An 18,893-nucleotide genomic window follows, 5' to 3' on the forward strand; every position below is an offset into this window, starting at 1 on the left:
CTACCTCAGTATGCAACACACCTAAGAAGAAGCCAATCAGCCCCACTCATAGTATATATCTCCCCTAAACAGGAGCACAAAACTGTCAAGTGTCATTTATTATAACAACATGTGTGATTATTTAATTGTTACAGTAATTATAACAGTTTATTTTGTGCTTTGAATTATAAATCTGTAAAACAGAAAACTTGAAGTTCAAAAAGTTGGACTAAAATTTGTACTTTAGCAGCTATAGAAGTCTTTGGGAATAGGTGATTGGTGAATTTAAGATTCATAAACTGGCAGTGAAATGGGAAAGTAGGATAAATTGGTTTTTGATGCTTATTGTTAATATCTTTTATCATAAACATACGTTTTGCATTGAAAAAATTAAAGAAATAAAGAGTATAAATTTGTATTTCCCAGTATTTCCCAGTATTTCCCACATTAGTGAAAAACAGTTACTGTAGTATTGACCGGGACGGGAAATACCTGTATTTACCACCGGTAATTCCCAGCAATGGTATTTCCCGGCCAACCCTGCTGAAAGCAGATGCTACATGTGTATTTAGAATGTACAAGGAGCAGTAATTAAAGGCAGTAAGATGGTCGTATAAGAACTTGTCTGCTTCACACTTCAGTGTGAAAAGTTGATCCCTAGAGCAAATCCCGAAAAGATCAGAGCAAATCCCGAATGGACACAGAGAAAATCCATAGTAAACGCAAATTTTAAAAAAAAAAAAGCAGACCGAGAGTAAACCCCACGTACACCGCAAAAGTTAACTTGAAGTTTACATGTAGGTGGGGTCCGTTCTGGTGTTAGGTTGGGTCCGGTCGGTACCTTCAAGTTTTTCCCAATCAAAATGTCTGACATCGTGTAGAGAAGATTGTAAAGTTATTTCACATCAACACAAAGTAAAGTAAATGTAAGTCACTATATTGATTTATTGCTTAGCTTTAGTAAATTGATTTCATCTAATTTGTTTTACATGTAATTTCGTATGTTAATAAAAAAAAAATGTGTTGTAAATCCCATCTGTAATAAAAACAATCATAATGGTAAAATACGTAGTGTTGTTTTCATTTTTTACGTACATGGTACATTATACAGATTCTAAAATATTTATAACATCACCATGCTGAAAAATGATATGAACTGTGTTAAATAGCTATGGCTTTGGTTGCTTTCTTGTCTCTTTCATTTTTCTAGTAAAACAGAGGAGACGATGAATAATTAGATAATTTTTCAGAAAGACAATTCTTCGCCTGATGATCTTCTGATTCATTATGTAAACTGTATCTCCAAGGGAATGTTCGCGGCCTCGACCTCAGCATCTACAGCCTCACTCTGAGCTACGTTTAACCAGTTTTTCCAGTCGCCAGCTTCACCTAAAATTACGTTAATGTAAGACACATCAGCAGTTTTAAAAATACTCAGTTAGATTATCGAAAGCTATAAAACAGGGCCATTTTCAATCTGTCGTTACTTTTTCAATAATTTTAAAACTATGTACCATAGTCCAATCCACTATTTGCAAAAGTTGTGCCCTTTTAGGGTCAACCCAAAGGTCAAAAGGGAAAAAACAACTCTTCCCTTCTTTATGCAACCAAATATTTGGGCGACCTGTGAAGAAATCTCTTGGAATTTAGTTTATTCCTTCAATGTGCGAGTTGCCTCAACTTGGGGCAATACAATTCAAAGCGGAAACGGATTTCTTATGTCAAATGATGAAGTTACACCCCTCTAAACTACAAAGGCTACTGTGAGAAATATATGGGTTTTCCCCCAAAGATGGCGGCCAAGGGACATAACTTTTGTAAAGTGTGGATTGGTCTATATATTCCATTCCATTCCGCTTTGGTTATTTCAACAATCACTCATTGACAACCCAAAGGTAAAATCACTATCGCCTCTTCGACCCAAAACCCCCAATGCTCCTTACAAATAACAAAAGCAAACGTAAAGAAAAAATAAGCCAAGAAAAATTCACATTACTTTCGCTTCAAATCAATTATATAGGTCTCTGTATATGTAATATCTGCAATCCTGCTTGTACCTGGGGAAGATGGTCGATATTTTCTAATGTATTACCTTTTCTGTACATAATATGTTTGTCTTTCACATCTGTCACCATGCGCATGCCCTCTGGAATGTTGTTGTTCTTAAATTTGGACATAGTTTGAAATTCACATTTGTTTGCTATTTCCTCTATCAATTCTGCACAGGGCTTAAGTTCTAGGAAGTCAGCAATCATTTTAACATGGGCTTTTAGGTCCTGAAAAGAAAACAATGTTTTGTAGAATGTTTTGTAGTCATTAGGGCTTCATTGCGTGCAAGAATAGAGCATTGAATAGTAAATATATAGCTTAAATTGACAGTATCTTTTGAAATGTTTCTGGTTGCATTAAAATAGATGTTACAACTCTAATAACATGTAATGATAATGCAACCCTTCAGATCAGACTTGTTTCAACCTACTTTCTTCATCTTCTCGTAGCAAATGTTTAAAATGGGGTATGCAGGATTCTCATCTTTGAAATCTGACCAAGCCTTCACAAACTTTGTCCATAGGCCACCAGGCACTGAAAGGCAGAAAATGAAAATTAGATATTTTTCGAACAATACGTCTTGTCGAAAGACATATACGTTTAACTAATCAATAACTCTTTGAAGATAAACATGCTTTATGAATTATTGCATTCGACCTTATAAAGCTCTGTTTTAAGATAAATAAAATCAATGAAACTTAAACGCACAAGAGGAAACAGTTTTTGTTTTACATTCATTTAGCAGTTAGGAGAACTTCCGGTAACAATAGTCATAGGTTCTACTTTTAAAAGAACAAGTGCATGTATTTTTAAACCATGCTCTCTCTCTCTCTCTCTCTCTCTCTCTCTCTCTCTCTCGATCGATCGATCGATCGATCGATCAACCGATCGATCGATCGATCGGTAAATAAATATGTTGTTTAGCTTACACTGGTCTGTGATATATAATTCGAAAAACACATCGAATTCCATGTCTTGCATCATAGCCCCATCTTTGGTTTTCTTGATGAAATTAAAAAACGAGACAATCACGTCTTTGGGATTCCTGTATATGTGAACGAGTTTACAGCGCTTTTGAATAGCATTTTTGGGCATGTGTCGGGGCAGGAGATGCGCTACTAGAACACCATCGGGCACCTGCATGAGTTTTTCTGCTGGCAACATGCCAACCAAAGGTGGGACGTGTTTAGTAAACTCAGCTCTATTGTTTCTCAGCATGTCCACAATTTCATAGCACCAGTGGGTCCCTATAAATAGAAATGATACGCTAAAAAAAATGCTATTAAATGACGTGAAAATGTAGAAGAAAATTTTTTATAGATATGTTGAGAACATTTTGTTAAACGATTGCTAGAACATCAAAATTCTAATACGGTGAAAAATAGTCACACGCCAAAAAAAGAAAAGTTTTTGTCAATGATTATAAATATTTAAAAAAAAATAACGGAAATAAATTAAGTTTTCGCATGAATTTGAAATTATCTCAGAGGGAGTTACCGTATATTGTTTCAGGTAACTTATCAAAATCTGATGAATAAAATCAAGTCGTCAATGTAACGAAACGTCACTTAGCCACTTACCAGATTTTGGATATGACACAACAAAAACATCGCTTTCCTTAAACGTTGCTTCGTTAAGTGCTTTCAGGCTATTCAATACGTTGCCAAAGACTTCTACTGGAAAGCGGGCTCCTTCATACTCAACAACTCGAAATACAACTTTTCCATCGGGATCTTTAACTTCTTTCTCAGTCATTGTTATAAAATGATTGATACTGTAAGTTATTTATGCTGAAAACGAAATAAATTATGTAATCAGCTCAAGAACGGCGATACAATATATCACATTATATCACAACTTTAATCAAAATCATTATGTATTTTAATTCCAACGAAAGGAAAAAATTCCCAGCCATTGTGTTACTATCATCAGGTCTCATTGACCCTTTGATATTATTTTTTATTTAACATAATATCAATGTAATATGTCATTTCTAAAACTTACACAAAAACAGTTCTTTTTGGTTAAATGCTTTTTACTACAATTCTCAACTAAGTCTATGTTTAACTAGTGTCAAGCGTTTACAATATCTTTTATTCAATAAATAAGACACGATAAGAAGTTAGGTACAAATGGCAATCGGTTTTTAGAACGCAGTTCGCAGTTCGCAATTGAATAGTGAACTGCGTTTTAGAGCGTAGTTCGCAATTCAAAATTTAGAATTCATATTTGGGGCCCGAAATTTTCAGGGGCATCTACAAGTTGTATTTCACTACCACTGTGAACATATGGTGATGCAACTATCTCTAGTTTTTAAGAATCGGACTTATATGCAATTGAATAGCGACCTGCGTTCTATCTAGAACGCAGTTCGCAATTCAAAATTTAGAATTCATATTTGGGGCCCGAAATTTTCAGGGGCATCTACTAGTGGTATTTCACTACCACTGTGAACATAAAGCAGAAATAAAAGTCCGATCTGTATTCAAAGCGGAGAAAACCTTGAAACTGTAGAAAAGGGGGGTGCATTTTTAAAAATCTTCTTCTCAAGAACTACTGAGTCCAATTCAATGTAGTTTAGCATAAATTATCCTTATGGGAAGGAAAATATAAATTGCAAAAATTAAGGGATAATTCTGTTTCAAATCTGAGTTATTACGAAAATAATAATAAAGGAAAGGCATGTTTCAATCGGTTTAATAGCTTCGGGTTCGGCATCCGGTTAAATGGGTAGGCAAGACTTGGCCTGGGCAAAACAAAGATTGGCAGTTATTAATCTGCCAATCTTATTAAAATTTCAGGATATTTGATGGACCAGTATATTTGTATTCGCTGTAAATATTGCTGCAAAATAATGCGTATTTGGAATTGACGATTGCCGATCTGCCCCGGCTTTTATTTTGCCACGGCCCGGGTTTGCATACCCATTTTACCAAGACTCGTATTCCATACTTCTAAAACGAGGTTCTTTGTTTAAAGCAGCCATGACATTATACGAAAAATGGTCGATCTGACTATGATGAATTTGCTTGTTGTGCAACAGTTCGCGTATGAAGGGAAATTTTTGAAACATGCAAAATATATTGCTGCCGATTTTGTGAAGTAAATTGAGGCTAAATATTTCAATGCGTTGACAGTTTTCACACATGACGTTGTTGTCAGCTTGTTCTGATTTTCGTTTCGTTTTCATTATTTATGCTTTGTAACCTGGGAACTATCGTCTGTATTTCGTGATTTTTACGTATCAAATCAAACAGAGACCTCGGTAAATCAAACAGTTAACTGTTTACCTGCGCAAATTAAGCAAAATCTGATGTATCAAAAAAGTATTGCAATACAATTCATTCTATCGGTAATTCGGCATTATCTTTTGCGTAATGGTAAATTAATGCAATAGGTTTTGTTAAGATGTTCGGCATTTTCTCGAGTTTATTCAGTTTAAATAGAGTTTGATACCGCTGACGGAAATATGTAGGTATATATACATGTATATATATGATTCATTTCGAAAAAATAAATTGTGTTCTTTATTTGTTATAGTGCATGTTTCTTGTGTTTAATTGTTTACCATTTCTATTTACTAACAATATTTGAGTGTTAAGCTTCGAATTAAAAGTAAGATACAGAGATTTGCTCACAATTCTTTGTACACAGATCTTAAAAACTAAAGATTAAAAAAGTCAAAAATTTGTCAATATTTTTTTAGAAAATTTTCAAAGTCTGTTCTTCCAGAAACCAACTTTAACAACTTATTATATTATAAACTTAACTTTTTTTCGTCATTATTACTCCTACCTTACATGTGATCCTTGTCTGTGTTTGTGTACATTTGTATAAACTGATTTTGAAGCTCAAATACCAGTGAACTGGTCTTGAGTGAATAAAAGAATTGAAAACTTAGGCCATTCTTTTTTTCCATTTGAAATGCTGAATAGGAAATACCAAGTTAAAAATCTTAAGCTGAATATAATAAACTCATGTGAACAAAATATGACTCAAACCTAGGCGAACTATAGGCTCTGTATCTTGCTTATAATTCTACGATTGACTATGAAATTTTGGTTGAACATTAGAAATTATATATGAATTAGAGTATGTTAAATACTTATACAAACAAAATAAAAGAATGATATTCTGTATATACCTACTATATGGGACCCCCTCTTTATACAATAAATAATGTGAAATCTAAATCAATTTTGATAGTTTTTCAGACACGAGTAAATAAAAACGACATCTTTAAAACAGTTTCCATAATTCCGACACATTTCTGTTGCGGGGATAAAGTAATTATTGCTATTCCTAAGAAAATATCGCATCGGAAAATTATCCTGGTTTGTACGCGAGGTAAATAGCAGTCATTTAATTATAATGGAGAAGACAAATTAAATTTTTGAATGTTTTTAATTTGAGGAATTGAGCACATTGAGGTACAATTTCCTTTTTCACATCTAGTTCACTATTCAATTGCATATAAGGCAATCGGGCCTCAAATATGAATTCTAAATTTTGAATTGCGAACTGCGTTCTAGATAGAACGCAGTTCACTTTTCAATTGCATGTAAAGCAATCGGGCCCCAAATTTGAATTCTAAATTTTGAATTGCGAACTGCGTTCTAGATAGAACGCAGTTCACTATTCACTTGCATATAAGCCCGATTCTTAAAAACTAGAGATAGCTGCATCACCATATCTTCACAGTGGTAGTGAAATACCACTAGTATGTGCCCCTGAAAATTTCGGGCCCCAAATATGAATTCTAAATTTTGAATTGCGAACTGCGTTCTAGAACGCAGTTCGCTATTCAATTGCGAACTGCAAACTGCGCTCTAAAAACCGATTGCCCAAACATATTAACACCATTCAATGCCACGGGGAATTTCGGATGATTTGCTAACAAACAACTTTTACGTAGTCACGTGACAATCAATTTTGTCATTACCTTGCTCTGTGTACAACAGATAGATATTAGTTTTTGTAATTGTCTATTATTTGAAGAAGCATCCCATATACTTTATAATTATAGGAAGTATAAACATATTTTAATCCTTATATATTGGGGTGGTTTTTTCCCCTCCCTTCTTTCACAACACCACTAAAATTGACTCCTGTACATTTTGAAAAGCAAAAAGAAAATAAAGGAAAAGAGAACACCCTATTTCATAAAACTGCCCCCTTTAAGAGAGAGAGAGAGAGATAGAGAGAGAGAGAGAGAGAGAGAGAGAGAGAGTTGGGGTTAAGTTTACATTACATCGCTATAAGATTTTAAAGCCTTAGACATCTCGGTTCCAACCTCACCCTTCTTGATCCGCGCATGAACTGAATTAACTGGAGCAAAAAGACGGTATTAAACTAACGTTCCTTTACCATCGAATCTCTCGCCAGCTGTGTATAACCCAAATCCATGTCGTACTTTTAAACGTCCAACTATTATTTTTTTTTACTGTGTCAACATTTTTCAAGTATTTGATTTAAGTAATCTTATCTAAAATTCAGTGTGCCAGGCCTGTCGATTGCTGGACGCAAATGGATACATGTCTATTTCATTTATCGATTGATCAGATTTAACATAAGTATTTATTGATTATTCACCTATAATTTTTAAACACTTTATTGACGCCAAACCTACCAACTCATACTTATAGAAACTAGAGAAAAATGAACATTTAATCACGTAACTTCAGTGCTGAGGTTATCATATATAGAGCGTGTGTCTATTTTTTTTTTACATGATTGTATACAATGCTAAGAATGTCAGTACAAATAATGCAAAATAAGAAGTGTAAAGAAGTGCTTACCCTGTAGTTGGCGAAATGATACACGTTGATGTTTTATTTTTTAGCGTCTGAAGGAGTCCGAGAGTTAATAAATATATATAACTAACTTTCGTTCTATTTCCTCAACTCTAAGGATGTATCAATTTGGGTCATTCATGTGGCTCATTTATTTTGAAAAGGAGACAGTAAACTTATTGATATTCACATATTCTTTTTGACTTATTATACTTACATCAGAAAAACCACACCAAAAACGGTCTAATTACTCAACTTTGTACTAGCTTTGTAATAATTATTTTTGACGAAACGACACGGTTCTATCCTACAATATCAGCTATTGTTAAACATCCCCATATATTTACATTATCCAGTGTCTTTGCCTGTGATAACACTACGTTTCGATTTTGTACTATATAACTCATAATACAAATGACGCCAAATTGAGGCGCCAGCGGGGTTTGTTTATTTATATTTAAATATTTAATCGTACGATGGCCTAAAATTATATAAATATAAATAATAAGGAATCATTCTTTGAATATTATGAGGTGATAATTTCGGTCGGGGCGTGATCAAATCTATCATAAAGCCCTTCGGGCTTTATTGGATTTGATCACGCCCCGACCAAAATTTTCACCTCATAATACTCAAAGAATGATTCCTTATTCCTTATTTAAAACTAAAACTTCAAAATTATACAATCATTTCTTCTTTTTTTCTGAAATGCGTTCTGTTATTCGATAATTAATTTTTTTTTCAAATAAATAGACAAAAAGTTTAGGTACCTTGTTTTGGTACCTGAAAGGAACAAAACGTACGTCGTCTCGGTTGGTTTCAGAAATAATTTTGAGCGACCAGTATAGAAAGAACTTCAAGACTAAAGTGATAATATGTAAACATCTTTCAATGTTTATCAATCACACTTAAAGACGTTTTCTTATTTTTATTTAAAGTTAATGTTTAATAAATCTATAATTACATGTACATTTTAAAAATTACAACATGACGCTAAACTTTATCTCAGTTTACTCATACTTTACAATGTCCATCCCTCCTAAGTTTTACCCGGTTGAATGGTTTAATGGTGTGTTGAAACGGGATTGCTGTGTTTACGTACAATTGCAAACAACCATGTGTTATGTATAATACAAGGGTTGGTCCAAAAGTAATGGCACAGTATGCACCGCGCTTCTCATTGGCGCTGTATTGTATAAAATGATACATCAAACCTTTTCTTATCAAAATCCAAATTCAAATTAAAATTTTGATTAAAATTCGTTGAACACAAATCAAGATATTGATGTTTATAGCATGATATATACGTGACATCGCCGCGTCATGAAAGTCTTTTTTAAGGTTTGCATTTATGAATAAATTATATGCTTCAATATTTGAAAAAGCCCGAAACAACACAATATTTTGAAACAAAATTTATTATAAACTTTTTCTGTTTTAAAAAACTAGGGACCGTTACGGTCCATTTCGGGTATCTAAGCAATGCCTTTTGTCTCTAGATCAAGTATAAAAAGGTTGGACATGCGTATAGTGATACGATGCATTTTTGCTTTGATGGATAGAAATCACTAGAAATTGTACTGGAATTGATATATCAACCTAAAATTAAGAGCGAATTCACAGGATATCCTTAATGTGGTTCCAATCTCTAATAAAAGCATATGTCATGTTAATAAATAAATTAGATAGACAGAAGATACACGCTCTGAAGGAAAGTTAAAGCTGGGTTCTTACGTCAATGGCTATTTTCTAAAGCTACGTTCATGACTTTATGAAGATACATGTACCTCGACCAACCGATCGCACATTAAATAATCCAATATTCTACTTCATTGATTACAAAACGAGTAATTAGTTACATAATGAAAAAAATGTTTTAAAAAAATGTAAATAGAGCATCGTGGCAAATTTGTATAGAGTACTAAATTATGCAATTCTGCCAGAAGGCCCAAGATTTAGAAATGACGTCACTAGCGTGCGGTGACTATCTTTACCTCACGCTCTACAAAATATATTATCTTCACATATATTTATAATAATGCATTAAACTTATCAGATCTGAATTGAATTAGGTAGGTATCTCAGCACGTATTTTTCTCACTTTACGCGGATTTTTGACGATTTATCGCATCTTTGACATTACTTTGAGATCAACCCTCGTACATTTACTTACATGGTTCTTTACACTCTTTAGCATTGTACATGTTAGTAAATAATTTTTTTTCATTCACACGAAGCATCATATTGTATGTCCTTTTACAATCTATGGAAATGGCATTCCGAGGATCATGATCTGAGCATTAATCCATCTTCACTGTTAAGATTGTTTTAGTGATCTTTAGAAAATCTGTTTTCTGGTAAGTAATGGCTTTTAAGTGCAGTGTAAACCTATTAAACATGATTCCTATATGAGAACGAAGACAGGATAGTTTAAATATTTAAGAGTCAAAATGAGGATGGCAAAGATGTATAGCGCAGTTAGTATACGATCTCGCATACAAAATAGCGGTTTTGCAAACATCGAACTTTTTCAATAGCATACAAATTTTAGAATAAATGTAATTAAAGAAACACAAATTATAGTTATCAGATCAGATAATTCCTTATTATTTTATACGACTCATAAACATCTTCAGGTTTTGTAGGGACCATAAAAGAAAATAATATGCAATAAAAAGGTGGATGGTTGAGTATTTGAACCATATTAAACCAAGGAAATCCGATTAAAATTACGTTCTATAGGTGCCCGTAATGCTCGGTTACATTGAATTATTTGTGTTCAACGTGGCCTTTTTACTGAACATTTGACAGGTTAGTTAGTGACATTTCCAATGAATTCATGTATGTAGCTACATATATTGCGAAGATGCGACGAAATTAAATTTGCACAATTTTACAAGTTCAAAGCCTTAATAATAACTGAGAGCGTGTGCATCGTGATCACGCGTGCGCTGCGGATTTTTCCGGTCCTCGCTGCCGTGGCTGATCGTAGGGCGATAATGATAAAGTGACTGTAAGTTTAACAAGTTCGACGTGCCATTTTTACATTATTTAAAATGTTACATTTGCTTTCACAAAGGTCAACATTTGATGATATTCACATTGTGATTAATAAGTCTTATCTTATATTAAGAAACATTTCATTCATCACAGCCCTTTTGTTTTTGAAAATTAGGGAGTACCGATAAAGAAAACCATGTAATTGAATTAAACGCATTCTTTTTCTTCCGAATCAAAAGAAAAATAATGATAATTTTTTTCAAATAATTTTCTATGAATTGATACAAAAAATGTAACTTTTTTTCACATATTAAGGCATAAGTAAAGCCGCTTTTTTGAAAAAAAAATGTTTTTGTCAGGTCTTGTAATACAAAATTTAAATGTCTAAATTTAAAATGATTTTTGGAAAAAGTATTGAAGGGCGAATTCAGCTTGTTTTTAAAGTTAAGTGTTCAGTTAATTGTTTGATTCCTTTTTTCTTTTCTGAATTCATTCACAGCGTTGACGTAAAATCTATTGAAAATCAATGAAATACAACATAATTTTCTAATGGTGTTACCAGTACTTTATTTGTTTAGCTCACAATATATGGTACATAATACAGATTTGTACCGTTTCATATACATGTATATATGTTTACAGTCATGTAGCATGCATCTTGTCATTATGAGGAAAAATGGCATATACTAAATTTGATGGGTTTCGAATATATATATAAATGTTTTATCAAATTGACTTTTTCTTGATGAATTGTAGAGAAGTATTTCTCAGAAACACATCTATTTCTGGTCATCGTCTAATTCGTTATGTATACTGTATTTCTAAAGGAATGTTTGCGGCCTCGACTTCAGCGTCTACAGCCTCACTCTGGGCAACTTTGAACCAGTTTTTCCAGTCACCAGCTTCACCTGCAATTACGTAAGGAGTAACTGTTAACTGTTGAAAGATCAGAAAGACAATGACTTCCAATTTGTTTTACCTGTTTCCTAAATTAATAACTATGTTACATTTAATTCACATTCAGTTAAGCTCATTTCAAAATCGATTCATTTAATGTAATGATTTTAAATAATGATATATTTATTGATAAACTCATTATTACCCCAACCCAACCCATCCTCTCCTGAGTATAAGAATATCAAAAACCAAATAACAATAAAATGTGAACTTTCTTTAAAAAGTACAGGTATAAAAACAACAGAGACGGATATATATTCAGTCCACTTCAAATCGATGATAGTAGCTTTATATCTGCTGAACTTCACGTACAAGTGGAAATGTTCTTACCTTTTCTGTACATAATATGTTTGTCCCTAACATCTGTCACCATGCGCATGCCCTCTGGGATGTTGCTGTTTTTAAATTTGGACATTGTTTGAAATTCGCATTTGTTTGCTATTTCCTCGATCAGTTCTTCACTAGGCTTCAGTTCCAGGAAGTCAGCAATCATTTTAACGTGGCCTTTGAGGTCCTGAAAAATAATATTTCGTAGAAGACTTCAGTGACTTGTGCTTCATACTGTAGCATGCATGAATAGGTAATTCTTTTGCAGGGTTTTAAAGTTTTATTTCAAAATCAAAATGTCTTGCTCCTTCAAATACAGACTCATACAGCATGTGTTGTAAAATTGTAATCATTTTCTTAAAAATGTTTACATCTTACAGAGTAATTGAGCCTCAAAATACATTATTTATCTTATACAAGTACACTTTTTGATTGCACTGATATAGGTATGTTAGTAGAGAAAAACAGTCGTTCTTTCTGTAACAATGAGCGGTGATTGCACTTACTTTCTTCATCTTCTCGTAACAAATATTCAAAATGGGGTACGTGGGATTTTCTTTTTTAAAATCTGTCCAAGCCTTGATGTAATTTGTCCACAGACCACCTGGCACTAAATGGCAAAAAGAGCAATGAATTATCTGCTGTAAAAGTATTTGAGTACTTGATTTTGGACATTTATATATACGATAAAAAAAATCGGTTTTTTCTTTGTTTGGAAACTGCTTCATCGATTATAGTATTTGACTGCTGACACGCTATTGCTTGAAAAATTAAATCAATAAAACTGAATCGTACAAAAGAGAAAAATTTTGTTTTTATTGTTGTTTTACATTATTGTAGCAGCTGGAATAGCAGCTTATTTTCTGTAATTCATAGTCAAAACCGACTTTACTAAAGGAGTAGCTTCAACTGTTGAGTCTTTCTTTCGTGAATCTCTCTCTCTCTCTCTCTCTCATTTGATCAGTAGATAAATGAATAGAAAAGCTTACACTGGTCTGTGATATACAAGTCCAAAAACACATCAAATTCCATGTCCTGCATCATGGCTCCTTCTTTGGTTTTCTTGAGGAAGTTGAAAAATGAGACGATCACGTCTTTGGGATTCCTGTAAATGTGAACCAGTTTACAGCGCCTTTGGATAGCATCTTTTGGCATGTGTTGAGGCAAAAGATGAGATACGAGAACACCATCGGGGACCTGCATCAGTTTTTCAACAGGTAGCATGTCAATCAGGGGAGGCATGTGTTTAGTAAATTCTGAGCTATTGTTTTTCAGCATGTCCACTATTTCATAGCACCAGTGAGTTCCTATAAATATAGAAATTAAAATCTAAAATAATTGTCATTAAATTGCGTTGTAATGTAAAAAAAAGTTTAAAAACATAAATTGAGAACAATTTCTCAATGATTGCTGCCAATTTTAAACTTAATAAACGTTGGATAAGACTTTAAATATTAAACCTTTTGTTTTGCCAATGATTTTGGAAATTTTGATTTCGTGTTAGCTATGTAGCGCAAATGAAAAATGTTATTTTGCGCGCATATATATATATATATATATATATATATATATATATATATATATATATATATATATATATATATATATATATATCAGAGATGTTTCTAGCTTAACGTGCAATTTAAAAAATTCCCATGAATTTTACTACATCGATCACGTGAAGACAGGGGACGTCCCACACTAACCAGATTTCGGATATGATATAACAAAAACATCAGTGTCCTTAAAAGTTGCTTCAGAAAGTGCTTTCAGGCGATCCAATACGTTGCCAAAGACTCCTACAGGAAAGCGAGCGCCTTCGTAGTCCACAACTTTAAATACGACTTTTCCATTGGGATCTTTAACTTCTTTCTCAGTCATTGTCACAGAATCGTCCTAACCGTATGTTATTAACTGAAAACAAAATTAAATTGTGTGTAAAGGAAGGCAATATTTACTCCATCTTAGCTTTCTCATTTCTTCTAACGTCTTTCTAACCTAAGTGAGGTATTAAAAGAACCTAGTCGTTACATATGTTACCTCTAACGGGTCAACACAAAGTTTGCTGTAATCTATTAATTGAAAAAGCATCCCATATCCATCAGAACAGAATACAAAAGAAATTCATGGATTTCTAGTGTGTATGAACAAGATTTACCCATTAAATTGGTGTAGTTGCCCCTCTACCCCCTCAACTTAAAGAAAATTGACCTAATAACATTTGATAAACAAAATATGCATCTTTAAAGGGGAGAGAGGAACGACCCTACTAGTTTTTAGGAGGAAAGATTAAATATGATTTTGAAAATAAAAGGAATGCGTTGGGGGTGGGGTGGGGGGGGTCGTTCGTTGAGTCGACCACGGTTTGTTGGCGTCAAAGGAAAATTTAGAGTTTTAATGGCATCAGTATGTTTATTTGAAAAATTGAAACTAAAGCTTTTCAGGAAACTTGGTGACAATATGTTATGACATGTAAACAGTGAAAATATTAGTGTGACATTTGCTTTGCTATATACAATTTAGCTTTAAAACATCAAGGAAACAACCCCGCCTCACATTGATCCGCGCATGCATTTAATATACTGGAGCAAGAACGTTCTTCGCCAGTTGTGTATAACCTTCAACTTTAATAAAGACATTAACTGCATTTTTACTATGTCAAGCACTCCTTTTAACATTTTCAAGTATTTGATTAAGATAAATTTATCCTAATGTCTCGGTTCGGAAAATCTATCGATTGCTGGACGCAGAGATGTTTGTTTTACATGTACAATGTATATTACTAGATATATCAACTGACCCAATTCAACACACCACATAACTATACATGTCCGAATAGCCACGCATATAATTATTAAATGTCAACGCACTCAAACTAAGGTAAATCAGAAAATGTATACAATCACTAAAATATGTTTTACGGTGCTACTGTTCGGGCGAACACAGAGAGATCATAATAAATACATAGGCTGACTTGCTCCCCCTTAAAAATTGTTCTTTACTCTGGGAGAAAATTGATCAGTCTGTAAAAATTTTACTTTGATCAAATATGTTAACGACATATTTTATTTTTTCTCTAGTACCTTGTACTTATTTGATTTTTCCCTTGTTCATAAATTTGTTTTTTTTTAAAAATATTTTTAATATTCTTAGGCATGTTAATAGGCAATATTCAGCAATATATATTTACAGTTAATGTAAAGAGGTACTTACCGCGTGTAGTTGGCGAGATAACACGTTGGTGTATTTTTTTTGACAGTGGATCTGTCCTCACAGGTCCTAAATATAGCTGAAATTCGTTCTATATTATCAACTCTATGAATGAATCGCTTCAAGGCATCCACGTGGCCTATACAAACATAGTACTCTGTGTATACAGAAAAATAACGAGGTTAATGTGGCGTTTATTTTTCTCGTGCAATCTGTGTCGAATATTTCTAGTGTTAATTGTGATAATTACATAAGAAAAAACCCAAAACAAAACGATCTAGTTTTTCAACTTTTAACCATATTCAGTTAAATATTAATTTTATTTTGGACGACGTAGTATAAAGTTAAATCGTGTGTTGTATAAGCTGAGAAGTGTTGTCTTTGCTTTAATAATGGTTACGAACAAATTAAGCAAAAAAACTGATATCACTGTTGTATCAATCAGGAAAAATAATTTGAAATGTAAACTTTTTGGTACTTTTATATTCTAATTATAGAATAATATTATCTAAATTCTATAAGGATTTAAGAAATGAAGATAATAATTTTTCTATTGATCGACGTATCAAAGAAAAAATTGACCGGAAAACTTTTTCATCAATGCGCTACGCGATGAAAAAGTTTTCCGGTCAATTTTTTCTTTGATACGTCGATCAATAGAACAATTATTATCTTCATTTCTTATCATTTAATAAAACATTTTTAAATCAAGAAATGTGAAGTGTCATTGATCAAAAATGTAAATAATGCAAATGAAGCGGCGCGTATGAATACAAAATAACAATAGCAACAATATTCAAAATGGATGCGCCTTCAGCTGATGCAGAGCTATTGAACTGAATTTAATGGATTAAACACAAATAGTGAGTTAAAATCTGAACCGGTTGAATGGAAAACGAAAGGAAAATACATTCGATAGCTTGTTATATTATTCACTGTGCAGAAAAATTCGTAATAAAACTAGTTTTCATGTGAGATCGGTGGAAAATGCAACTGGACGTAACCATCCAAGGAGAGGCGATCGTGGACGAAAATAGTTGATATGTCGACAAAGAATAGTATGTATAAGCGACTTTTGTAAACATTGTGGTAACTTTATAGCCAGTGATGTACTTAAATGGTATACTATAGTATCTGCCGCTTGGAATGCGCCGAAGGAGTTGATGCATTGTACTCAAAACCATGCTTATTCTGAATTTCTGATGACCGATCATCTAGGGTACTGTGTAAATTTAAAAATCATCGTTACCTTTGAACAGCAGTGTTACCGTGAAAGTGTATGGGCCTATATGTTCGTTATGATTATTCTGGAAAAGGAACAGCCAGCCTCGCAGTAATGTTGATTGATCTGAAGCAGACGAAATCGTGAGAAGACGCTTAATTTTCTATTTCGTGAATAAGATATTGTGTTTTTTTTATTTTTGAAGGTTAGACTTTCAAGTTTTTATGTTTATAAAGTTGTATTTTGTTTGCTGACAATAAAACAGACACAACTTTACACTTTGTTGACAGTGTTTATTTTGGAAATTCCCGTTCTATAAATATAGTGTTAGATCAGAACAGTTGAGAAAAGTAGATCCGGCAAAATTTTATTGATGCAGGCCTCAAAGAAATTTTTCGACCAATCAGAAGCGCCGATATCTCATCAAACGAATAAATATCAAATGATATTCAACTCAACCTAAATGTTGTTTTTTTCAAAATTATTTTGGGCAATACAAAGTGCAAAATAAACATTTAAAGCACTTATCAGTATGTCTAAATTGTTGATACCTTAAAATACAGACTGTGAAAGAACTAAATGGAAAACCCCTCAAGCTATCTTTTCATATCAAAATTGCCAGAGGTAAAATATGAATATGTCGATTGCAAGCTAGACAGGTTAATCATAGTTGTCACACCTATTGAACTTCATAGATGTTCATTATGCAGAGTCCTTAAATTTGATTTTTGAAGTAAACTTGTTTCTAAACAAAATATTGAGACTTTCAACAAAGTTACAAAATCCCTCGGAGAGAATGAAAAAAAATGTTGTGAGAGTTAATGAAAACTTTGAATGAGTGTAGTCTACCTGTTTCATTTTGTACCAGGAAAACGTTGTAATCGAGTGGATTATAAAAATTGGGGACTTTTTTTTATATAATTGTCTCCCAATTTAAACGATTATAAAATTGTAAAAAATCAAATTTACGAATAGAAATTAGCTTCAAATTTTTAAAACTATCATTGAATCTAAATCTCATTATATCTGCATAGAAAATATTAAAAGAATTCCTGTACTTCCTGAAAAATGACAAATTACTTCTAGAAAGTCAGTTGGTGTTACAGATTGTAAAAACCGTAAATATACTTTATATAGTTGTTGTTAGATTATTCACGCTTCACCGCGTGTTTAATTGATTTTATTACCTAATCAAAGGGATTTTGTTGTTTTATTAAAATTTAAATATTTTCGTCTATTTTGTATGTGTATTCAGATTTGAAAGTGATCTATTGAACTGCCGATCAAGAGACTGCGATCTATTAGACTGCCGGTCAATAGACTGTGATCTATTGGACCGCCGGTCAATAGACTGCGATCTATCGGACCGGTAACGTATTTTAGAAAAACTGAAATTGCTACAAGATGAAAAGATAACTTAATTATGTTATGTCATTTCATCCCGACTCTTGTTTGATATTAGGAAGTAGAAATATATTATAATATATATATATATATATATATATATATATATATATATATATATATATATATATATATATATATATATATATATATATATATATATATATATATATATCATAACGTACATGTAACGTCGCAAGGTGAAGAACATCATAGGTAAATAAATCCTTCACTTTCAATGCCAAATAAAGATATTATTTTATAGTTATTGGATCTTCATGAAACATCATAACTTTAATCTTCTGACATATATAAATAGAAATCCATAAAAATTTGGAATTGTGCAAAAAATGCCCTAAGGACCCTTTTCTCATGGACGCAATCAATTAAGATCGTCAATTCTAACGGTATTAATTAATTTAAAATTGATAGCTTTTTGGAAGACGGCAGTAATACATTTCCACTTCTTATCCCCTTCCTCTACAAAATTAAGACAAGATTAGTCAGTTACTTTCCTGGGAGTAGCTTATACAAGGATGATAATACATGGCAAAATTAAAGTTCCCAACCGGCGTATTTTCACTCAGATGTATTCTGACGTGTTCTGTGAAAAATGTCAATGTCATAACGTCGAAGTCAAACCTGTAGATAAGTATCGATTAGATGAAAAAGTTTCGAGGTATTTCGAATTCGTATGAACGGTGTTCCTAAAAGGTGTAACAAAAAGTTGAAATAAATGGTTATGACACAGAGATGTTATGAAGGCGCGTGCCTTTGTTCAGGGGAGAAAAAAAAACGCATATATTTTATTCTATGTATTAATAAATGTAATAATTATCCTTTATTATGAGAAATTAATATCATATCAGTTTTTACAAATTATTGCAAATAAAAATTTAAGTAGAGCATCGTGGCCAATTTGGATAGAGTACTAAATTATGAAATTCTACCAG

The 18,893-nt window shown here is 32.7% G+C and overlaps 3 protein-coding genes across 7 annotated transcripts in view; 1 reads left to right on the top strand and 2 right to left on the bottom strand.

The window, feature by feature from the left end:
• Positions 1 to 18,893, top strand: part of LOC128160211 (nucleolar protein dao-5-like) — a 148,455-nt gene that overhangs the window by 7,007 nt on the left and 122,555 nt on the right. The gene's annotated exons all lie outside the window — the stretch shown is intronic.
• Positions 888 to 8,336, bottom strand: LOC128160215 (sulfotransferase 1B1-like). 5 transcript variants are annotated; one of them, XM_052823506.1, is made up of 6 exons: positions 8,038 to 8,336; positions 3,609 to 3,818; positions 2,958 to 3,275; positions 2,459 to 2,562; positions 2,072 to 2,255; positions 888 to 1,368 (listed from the first exon to the last, which is right to left on the bottom strand). In XM_052823506.1, exons 2-6 carry the CDS (start codon positions 3,781 to 3,783, stop codon positions 1,265 to 1,267), a joined length of 885 nt encoding a protein of 294 aa, XP_052679466.1. In that variant the 5' UTR covers positions 3,784 to 3,818; positions 8,038 to 8,336; the 3' UTR covers positions 888 to 1,264. The 5 variants fall into 5 exon arrangements, with proteins under 5 accessions (XP_052679466.1, XP_052679464.1, XP_052679468.1 ...); XM_052823504.1 differs by lacking the exon at positions 8,038 to 8,336 and adding an exon at positions 7,827 to 7,979; XM_052823508.1 differs by lacking the exon at positions 8,038 to 8,336 and adding an exon at positions 7,396 to 7,457.
• LOC128160212 (sulfotransferase 1B1-like) lies at positions 11,363 to 15,450 on the bottom strand. Its single transcript, XM_052823501.1, has 6 exons — positions 15,318 to 15,450; positions 13,811 to 14,018; positions 13,094 to 13,411; positions 12,611 to 12,714; positions 12,108 to 12,291; positions 11,363 to 11,728 (listed from the first exon to the last, which is right to left on the bottom strand). The coding sequence occupies exons 2-6, from the start codon at positions 13,983 to 13,985 to the stop codon at positions 11,625 to 11,627; spliced, it is 885 nt and encodes a 294-aa protein (XP_052679461.1). The 5' UTR covers positions 13,986 to 14,018; positions 15,318 to 15,450; the 3' UTR covers positions 11,363 to 11,624.

Source organism: Crassostrea angulata, chromosome 8 (assembly GCF_025612915.1).
Source record: "Crassostrea angulata isolate pt1a10 chromosome 8, ASM2561291v2, whole genome shotgun sequence".
Classification (NCBI taxonomy): Eukaryota; Metazoa; Mollusca; class Bivalvia; order Ostreida; family Ostreidae; genus Magallana; species Magallana angulata.

Bases quoted from the DNA above. Each gene is read 5' to 3' on its own strand.
- LOC128160215 (XM_052823506.1), bottom strand. From the start codon at position 3,783: ATGACTGAGAAAGAAGTTAAAGATCCCGATGGAAAAGTTGTATTTCGA. The intron at 2,256-2,458 runs GTAGGTTGAAAC...TTTTCTTTTCAG, and splicing joins GCTACGAGAAGATGAAGAAA to GACCTAAAAGCCCATGTTAA. The intron at 1,369-2,071 runs GTAATACATTAG...ACGTAATTTTAG, and splicing joins ACATATTATGTACAGAAAAG to GTGAAGCTGGCGACTGGAAA.
- LOC128160212 (XM_052823501.1), bottom strand. From the start codon at position 13,985: ATGACTGAGAAAGAAGTTAAAGATCCCAATGGAAAAGTCGTATTTAAA. The intron at 12,715-13,093 runs GTAAGCTTTTCT...TTTGCCATTTAG, and splicing joins CTTGTATATCACAGACCAGT to TGCCAGGTGGTCTGTGGACA. The intron at 12,292-12,610 runs GTAAGTGCAATC...ATTATTTTTCAG, and splicing joins GTTACGAGAAGATGAAGAAA to GACCTCAAAGGCCACGTTAA.